The sequence below is a fragment of the Carcharodon carcharias genome, chromosome 14, assembly GCF_017639515.1.
Source record: "Carcharodon carcharias isolate sCarCar2 chromosome 14, sCarCar2.pri, whole genome shotgun sequence".
Lineage (NCBI taxonomy): Eukaryota > Metazoa > Chordata > Chondrichthyes > Lamniformes > Lamnidae > Carcharodon > Carcharodon carcharias.
Window position 1 is genome coordinate 49,808,626 of NC_054480.1, and position 9,606 is coordinate 49,818,231.

A 9,606-nucleotide genomic window follows, 5' to 3' on the forward strand; every position below is an offset into this window, starting at 1 on the left:
TAATGGAGTAGATGTAATCTATCTAGATTTTCAAATGATTATCTAATAAGGTGCCAGGTAATAGATGAATAAGATCAGAGCATGTGGAACCAGGGGACATGTAGCAGAATGGATAGCTAGCTAACATCAAGGCAGAAAGCAGAGTTTGGGTAAAGGGTAGTTATTCAGAGTGGCAGTAGGTAGAAGGTGGAGTCCTACAAGGATCCATGTTGGGGCCACTGTTATTCACAATTTATATCAATGATTGGGATTTTGGAATCAGAAACATAAGTTCTAAATTTGTTGGACAGCACCAAATTTGGTGGCAGTAATAGTCAATGCTGAGGAGAGCTGCAACAGATTAAAAGATGACATTAATAAACTTGCAGAATGGGCATATAATTGACAAATGCATTGTATTGTAATTCATTTAATCCAAGTATAAAACATTTTGGTAATAAAAGATAAGGAAGCCACATATTAGTTGGCAAATTTAAATCTAAACGAAGTATAAGAACAAGGGATTGCAGTGTACAAATACATTAATCACTAAAAGCAGTGACACAGCTTAATAAGGCCATTAAAAAGCCAAACCAAGTATTAGGGTTTATTTCTAGACTTGAAATGAAAAGTAGGCAAGCTGTGCTAAACTTGCTTTGAGCTTTGGTGAGAACACACTGTACAATTCTGGTCCTATATCATAGGAAAGATACAGTGGTACTGGAGAAGATGCAAACAGGTTTACAAAAATGAATCAGAAATGTGAGGTTGTACACATCAGGAAAGATGAGACCTTCCTCTTGAGAAGAGATGAAGAGGTGACCTAATAGAGGTCTTTATAATTATGAAAAGTTTTGATAAAGTAGACCCAATTTCTATTTGTGGAACAGTACAAAAGCAGAGGCCATCAACGTAAGATAGTCGCTAGAAATCAAATAGAGAATTCAGGAGAAGCATCATTACCCAGAGTGGTGGGAATTTGAAACTCACTACCACAGGGAGTGGTCGAGATGAATATTTCAACATTTAGGGGAGGCTAGATAATTAAGAGGGAGAAAGGAATCGAGAGTGACGCTGAAGAGTTAGACTAGGAAAGATGGAAAGGGCTCAAGTGGAGTATAAATGCCAGCATGGACAGGTTGGGCTGAATGGCCTGTTCCTGTGCTGTACATTCAATGTAATTTCCATCATATTGTGTCTTGTACACATTATTGTATCTGAAACCTGTTCAACATCAAGATGAGGCTTAAGAAACATAAAACAACCAAGCACTTTTTCTAAATTACTGAAGGGATAACTCCACTCACTTGTTCCATCCCAGCAGCCTTGAGATGACATACTAGGACCCCTACTGTCTTTAAATTTACATTAACTTTGATTCAAAACCTCAAAACAAACCAATCAAATTTGCAGATGTGAAGATTGGGAGAGCATGCAAGTGAATCTAAAGAGGCACCCATGAACTTACAAAATTAAATAGGTAAAATATACAAATGGACAGATAGTGACAAAACAAAAGTTATAGGTGCAAAGTATTGTATATAAGAATACAAAATAATCAATGTACAGAATTGCTCGAATGGGAGCAAAACAGCAAAAGGTGAAGCTGAAAGAGATGTGGAGTTTTTAGTAGACTCAACAACTAACAACCAACAAAAATCAATAATGTTGAATTATTCAACCAACTGTGAAGTTTAAGGAGGAAGTTCTAATCTGGTTAGGCCACACCACACCTTACCATGATAACGTCATAAAAACAGAAGTTACCAGAATGTATTGCACCCCTATAGCAATTACAAGAAGAAAACTAAATAAAGAAATTCCACAATGGAAACATTAGCCTACTATTTCCCATTACAAATGGTAGCAGGCCTATGCCGTTCAGCACATTTTGTTTTTCAGAGTTTCAGTATTTGCACTTTTTCTTTTCATATCTTTTGACTTCCACAGTATAAGAATTAATATAGCCCAGGAGGCAGGCCAGAAGAGATACAAAACTGATCTCTAGTTTTAGAGGACTGAGATGTAAGACTTGAAAAACTTGGGTCTTTTCCATTTTGAAAGGAAGAAACTGAGGGAGAACCACAAAGATATAGGAGAAAGTAAATGCGATAGAAGTTTACAAGTAGTACAGGAAGTGGCCATGCAGGTCATGAAATGCTTTTAAGTTTTTTCCCCCCCCCCAAATACTTATCCATTCCTTTTTAAAAGCTTTTGCTCCCACCTCTAGTTCTGGTGAGACATTCCATGTCTCAATTTAAGATCTGAGCAGGAAGAATTTCTCCTAATCTTTCCCTCTGTATGATCGCCAATGTACATCATCTCGTTACCAAAGAGTAGAAATAGTTTTATCTAATTTACCTGTTGAAAGTTCCTTATAATTTTGAGCACCATTATCAGGTCTCCTATTTGTCTTGTCTGCTTTAGTGATGGGGCTATTGCTTTGCTAACTAAAGTGACTCATCTCTGATATTCAACTTAATATGCCTCTTTACCCTCTCCATGGCCTTGACATCCTACCTGAAGTACAGCATCCTAAACCAGATCCAATATTTTAACTGCAGCCTAAGTAATTTTTTGCACAGGTTTATCAAGCCTCTTTGCTTTGGTTTTCGTTCATAAATAGTGATTTATACAAGTCCAAATGCATTATACTCTATTTTTAACTTTTTATCTAACTTTAAAGATCTGAGTGTCTAAATCAAGTGTGTGCTCATTTAAACTTTTATAAGTTGTTGCTCAAATACTCCTCTTATTCTTTGAGCCAAAATGGATTACCTTACATTTCCCTACATTGAATTTCAACTGGCATCTCTTTGCCTAGCCTACTTTCTCCCAAAGCTGATTATAGTCCTCTCCAGGATCCAGCTTCCTTACTTTTTCCAAGTGTTTACATTGTAACCGCTTATGGCCATAATATCGAGCCCAGAAAGATACCACTGTTTACAATCTAATCGCTCAAACGTTTTATTCATCACTACTCTATTTTCTATCCTCTGATTAGCTTACTATACAAAAACAGAATTACCTGGAAAAACTCAGCAGTTATGGCAGCATTGGCGGAGAAGAAAAGAGTTGACGTTTCGAGTCCTCATGACCCTTCGACAGAACTTGAGTGAGTCCAGGAAAGGGGTGAAATATAAGCTGGTTTAAGGTGTGTGTGTGTGTGTGTGTGTGTGTGGGGGGGGGGGGTGGTTGAGTGGGGGGGAAAGAGAGAGAGAAGTGGAGGGGGTTGGTGTGGTTATCGGGACAAACAAGCAGTAATAGAAGCAGATCATCAAAAGATGTCACAAACAACAGAACAAAAGAACACATAGGTGTTAAAGTTGGTGATATTATCTAAACGAATGTGCTAAGAATGGATGGTAGGGCACTCAAGGTATAGCTCTAGTGGGGGTGGGGGAGCATAAAAGATTTAAAAATAATGGAAATAGGTGGGAAAAGAAAAATCTATATAATTTATTGGAAAAAACAAAAGGAAGGGGGAAACAGAAAGGGGGTGGGGATGGAGGAGGGAGCTCAAGATCTAAAGTTGTTGAATTCAATATTCAGTCTGGAACTGAATATTGAATTCAACAACTTTAGGTCTTGAGCTCCCCTCCTCCATCCCCACCCCCTGTTTCCCCCTTCCTTTTGTTTTTTCCAATAAATTATATAGATTTTTCTTTTCCCACCTATTTCCATTATTTTTAAATCTTTTATGCTCCTCCCACCCCCACTAGAGCTATACCTTGAGTGCCCTACCATCCATTCTTAATTAGCACATTCGTTTAGATAATATCACCAACTTTAACACCTATGTGCTCTTTTGTTCTGTTGTTTGTGACATCTTTTGATGATCTGCTTCTATTACTGCTTGTTTGTCCCGATAACCACACCAACCCCCTCCACTTCTCTCTCTCTCTCCCCCCACTCAAACCACGCCCCCCCCCCCCCCCCCCCCCCCCCAACACACACACACCTTAAACCAGCTTATATTTCACCCCTTTCCTGGACTCACTCAAGTTCTGTCGAAGGGTCATGAGGACTCGAAACGTCAACTCTTTTCTTCTCCGCCGATGCTGCCAGACCTGCTGCGTTTTTCCAGGTAATTCTGTTTTTGTTTTGGATTTCCAGCTTCCACAGTTTTTTTTTGTTTTTAGCTTACCATACATGCTGCCACATTCCCTTTAGCATCATGCACTTCCATTTTCATGAAATAGATTCCTAAGTAGGTAGGACCTTGGCTCTTTCTGAAATATACACCCACTGCATTTCTTCTATGAATATACTTTATTTCCACACATCTATTCATTTGAAATTAGCAAATCATCTAGGATTATGACACCTGAAAATTCACTCACCGCTGATGTTAAGCTAATTGGTTTATAACTAATTACATTGCTTAGCCATTCCTCCCTTCATGAACAGCAGTGTCATGTTGGTGATCCTGCAGTCCTCCAGTCCTCCAGCATAAATTCCATAGCTAAAAATATCTGAAACATAGAAGTTGAAGTTTCTACTATTTCCTCAGCATTCCAGGATGCATGCCATCAGGACCTTTTCCCACTTTGAAGTGCACCATCAATTCCTTTAGGCAATTATTTTACTTTCTTCTCTCGTACCTTCTCATTCCCATTATGACAATCTTCTATGCAAACTAAGATATCTCACCCACTGCTTCATACATTTAAAGAAAATGATGTCAGTTGGTAATTTCCTCAGCAGAATTTTTATGCTCTTTTCTCATACCTTCTCCTACAGAAAAGGTAAATCCAGAACACAATTACAAATTCAACTGCAACATTGGGACAAGGTCCTGGGTGGAGATTGTAAATTGGATCACTCCCACAGGATTGCACTAGAAAGCCTGTCGGTGTACATATATTATTTTACAAATGCATGATTGAGCTTTAAGTCACAATCTTCTAACTGCCATAAATCAAACTGAATCAAGCCGACATCTAAAATAAATTTCTAATGATGGACTTAAATTCGAAACATAAAATAATAATTTAACACAAAATAAAAGGTTCTCTAAAACAGTTCTAACAAATGTTGTGAAACAGGCTACCCCTTGTAGTTTCACAGCAGCTGAAAGTAAAAGAAAATCGCGCTGTTTGTGAATTAGATAAAATGACAATGAGGGAAATTGCTACCACACATGTGAATTAAATTTGAAATACCTAATCAGACGTTTAAAGTAATAAAAAAGGAGGTTCGGTTTAGGATGGGAGGGAGAACCCCCCCACCCCTAAGGAAGAAGGATGTTGGCCTGCGTAGGTTACGTAGGTGCGGACAAAACCCCACAAAAAAAAAGAAAAAGCGACGCAACCTCACCCACAAGAGGCAAACCGCAGACAGGCTAGAGCAACAGTAACACCGCAACCTGCCCCTACAGCGCTGGCCAAGGCAGATACACTTGGATGGCATTTTATATCCAATAAAAACAAATATTTTATTTCCGATTAAAATGCGCTTCCTCTTTCTTCCCCCTCCCGCTGAGTAATCCGGTAGGCCGGCCAGTGGGGCCGTTGACGGATTCCGGTTTCCTCAGTGAAAACGAAAGCACCCGAGTTGCCCCAAACCAAAGGGTCGGGCGCAGATTATCGCAGCTAACCTGCAGACACGGCTCCCGCCCCTGGGCCCTTCCCCAGGAACCAGCAGCTCCCGGTAATCAGCAAAGAGACCGCATTAAGATCGAGGAGGATCCCCTCCCGCCTAACTGGGCCCAGCAACTTCCCAATGGAGATTTCATAAAGCGGGTGGGGGAGAAAGCGCACCCGCACCAACACCCTCTGACCGCCCCCCCCCCCCCCCCCCCCCCCCCGACTCACTCTTACTCCCGGTGGTCGCCATCTTGTGTCGCTACCGGTCGCTGCTGACCTCCTCCGGTCGTGACGTCACTAAACGCGGGAACTGTCGGCGAGGATGCGCCCCGCAAGTGCAGCAACGTCCGTACGCGCACGCCTATGGACATGGCACTATTTGTGTGCGCGCCCGCGAGCACGGCCCCGCTCTGTGTGCGCACGCCCGGCGGGCACGGTACCGTTTTGTGTGCATGCGCCCCATCCGCGGGTACGGCGCCCTCCTGTGTGCGCGCGCCCGGCGGGCACGGCGCCGTTCCATGTGCGCGCTGCGCTCTTCCGTTGGGGTCCCGCCCCGCTCCGCTCCGCTGCTCTTTTGTGGCTGTTCTCATTCTGAGTCTTACTTTGCAACATTACACTGAAGTATTGCAACTTTTCCCATATCGACCAGTCAGATTGTTTTGTATCTATCCAAAGCTATTTACACGTGTTTGAAGCTTTTTCTTTGTTTCACTTTGCAAGAGTTTTAGTAATTATGGAAAATGCACAGTAGCTAATTAAACAGAAAAGACAAGTTAAGATAGGGCTTAAATCCTTCATATTTTCTCCTGAAGTTAAATGATTGGTCTGGCGTTTATTTCCAGAATCTCCTGTTTTTGTTTCATTTTCATTTCGAAAATCTCTTAGAACTTCCTGCACTACTCTAATATCTTTACAGTCATGAAGAGGCCCACGTTTCCCAGCTTTAGCTTCTGATGGTGATTATTTGGCATTTAGAGACCAAGAAATTAAATTTTTCAATCAAAGTGCACATTTGTAATTTGTTTTGCAAGTTAAATAGGAAAAAACTTAGTTTTGTTTCTTTTTATGAATAGTTGTAATGTTTGCCAGCTGACAAAGTATTGGTTGAGCATTCCTGCCAGAGGTAATTAGCTTTGTTATAACACCTGAAAAAATGGACAGTAAAAGATAGAGATACTGTACTTGACCAGACAAAAACTATTTCAATGAAAAATGACCTAGCCCAGATAAATAGGAAAATTTGTGGACAATGACAAAAGAGTGGACAATGGGAAGAATGCTTAGAGTGCAAACTAGGTGAAATGCCATATTAAAGGATTTTAATTCATGGCTACAAGAGCAGGTGAGAGGCTGGGAATTCTGCAGGGAGTAACTCACCTCCAACTCCCCCAACCTGTCCACCATCTACAAGGCACAAGTCTGTCTCTCAGACTAGTCAAGCAACAGCCTGAATAGCCATCCTCACGGAATCATACCTTACAGATAATCTCCCAGACTCTGGCACAGTGGTGTACAGTTGGGAGGGAGTTTCCCTGGTGGTCCTCAACATTGATTCTGGACCGCATGAAGTCTCATGGCATCAGGTTAAACACTGGCAAGGAAACCTCCTGTTGATTACCACGTACCGCCCTCCCTCAGCTGATGAATCAGTGCTGTTCCATGTTGAACACCACTTGGAGGAAGCACTGAGGGTGGCAAGGGTGCAGAATGTACTCTGGATGGCAGACTTCAATATCCATCACCAAGAGTGGCTTGGTAGCACCACTACTGATTGAGCTGGCCAAGTCCTAAAGGACATAGCTGCGAGACTGGGTCTACGGTAGGTGGTGATGGAACCAACAAGAGGGAAAAACATACTTGAACTCATCTTCACCAACCCATCTGCCACAGATGCATCCGTCCATGACGGTATCAGTAGGAGTGACCACCACACTGGCATTGTGGAGACAAAGTCCCGCCTTCACGTCGAGGATACCATGCTAAATGGGATAGATTTTGAACAGATCTAGCAACTCAAGTCTGGGCATCCATGAGGCGCTGTAGACCATCATCAGCAGCAGAATTGTACTCGAACACAATTTGTAACCTCATGGTCCGGCATATCCCCCACTCTACCATTACCATCAAACCACGGAATCAACCCTGGTTCAATGAAGAGTGCAGGAGGGCATGCCAGGAGCAGCACCAGGCATACCTAAAAAATGAGGTGTCAACTTGGTGAAGCTATAACACAGGACTACTTGCATGCTAAACAGCATAAGCAGCAAGTGATAGACAGGGCTAAGTGATCCCACAACCAACAGGTCAGATCTAAGCTCTGCAGTCCTGCCACAACCAATCATGAATGGTGGTGGACAATTAAACATCTCACTGAAGGAGGACGCTTCACAAATATCCCGATCCTCAATGATGGAGGAGCCCAGCACATCAGTACAAAAGATAAGGTTGAAGCATTCGCAGCAACCTTCAGCCAAAAGTGCCGAGTGGATGATCCATCTCATCATTCAGAGGACCCCAGCATCACAGGTGCCTATATTCAACCAATTCGATTCACTCCACGTGATATCAAGAAACGGCTGAATGCACTGGATACTGCAAAGGCTCTGGGCCCTGACAATATTCCAGCAATAGTACTGAAGACTTGTGCTCCAGAACTTGCTATGCCTCTAGCCAAGCTGTTCCAGTACAGCTACAAAACTGGCATTGACCCAGCTATGTGGAAAATTGCCCAGGTATGTCCTGTACACAAAAAGCAGGACAAATCTAACCTGGCCAATTACGGCCCCATCAGTTTACTCTCGATCATCAGTAAAGTAATGGAAGGGGTCATCAACAGTGCTATCAAGCGGCACTTGCTTAGCAATAACCTGCTCACTGATGCCCAGTTTGGGTTCTGCCAGGGCCACTCAGCTCCTGACCTCATTGCAGCCTCGGTTCAAACGCGGACAAAATGGCTGAACTCCCATGGTGAGGTGAGAGTGACTGCCATTGACATCAAAGCAGCATTTGACCGGGTGTGACATCAAGGAGCCCTAGCAAAACTGGAGTAAATGGGATTCGGGGTAAACCCTCCGCAGCACAAAGGAAGATGGTTGTGGTTATTGGAGGTCAGTCATCTCAGCTCCAGGACATCACTGCAGGAGTTCCTCAGGGTAATGTCCTCGGCCCAACCATCTTCAGCTTCTTCATCAATGACCTTGCTTCCATCATAAGGTCGGAAGTGGGGATGTTCGCTGATGATTGCACAATGTTCAGCACTATTTGTGACTCCTCAGGTACCAAAGCAGTCCATGTCCACTTGCCTGGATGAGTGCAATTCCCATAACACTGAAGAAGCTGGACACTGTCCAGGACAAAGCAGCCTGCTTGAGTGAATCCACAAACATTCACTCCCTCCACCACCGACGCACAGTAGCAGCAGTGTGTACCATCTACATGATGCACTGCAGGAATTCACGAAGGCTCCTTCGACAGCACCTTCCAAACCCACGATCACTACCACCTAGAAATACAAGAACAGCAGATAGATGGGAACACCACTATCTGGAAGTTCCCCTCCAAGTCACTCACCATCCTGACTTGGGAATATATCACCATTCTTTCACTGTCCTGGGTCAAAATCCTGGAACTCCCTCCCTAACAGCACTGTGGGTGTACTTACATTACATGGAGTGCAGCAGCTCAAAGTGGCAGCTCACCACCACCTTCTCAAGGGTGACTAGGTATGGGCAATAAATGCTGGCCCAGCCAGTGAAGCCCACATCCTATGAATGAATAAAAATGTCAGGTGTGTGATGAATACTCCCCACTTGCCTGGATGAGCGCAACTCCAACAACACTCAAGAAGCTTGACACCATCCAGGAGATGGGTAGAGATAGATAGGGGAGGAGAGTGGCATAGTCGTAATGTCATTGAACTAGTACCCCCAAGGCCCACATTAATGTTCTGGGATATGGGTCCAAATCCCACCATGGAAGCTTGATAAATCTGGAATATAAAGCTAGTCCCAGTGACCATGAAACTATCATTGATTGTTAT

The 9,606-nt window shown here is 43.1% G+C and overlaps 1 protein-coding gene across 5 annotated transcripts in view; it reads right to left on the reverse strand.

Moving 5' to 3' along the window:
* LOC121287051 (ubiquitin-conjugating enzyme E2 variant 1-like) overlaps positions 1–5,954 on the reverse strand; it is a 66,569-nt gene extending 60,615 nt beyond the window's left edge. For 2 of the 5 annotated variants that reach the window (XM_041204506.1, XM_041204507.1), the window contains exon 1: positions 5,796–5,954. In XM_041204506.1, coding sequence (XP_041060440.1) covers positions 5,796–5,817 — 22 coding nt within the window. In that variant the 5' untranslated portion in view covers positions 5,818–5,954. Of the gene's footprint in view, positions 1–5,578; positions 5,696–5,795 lie in introns of those variants that run through there. The other 3 variants (XM_041204505.1, XM_041204503.1, XM_041204509.1) reach the window with 3 other exon arrangements.
* Between the last annotated feature and the right edge of the window lie 3,652 nt (positions 5,955–9,606).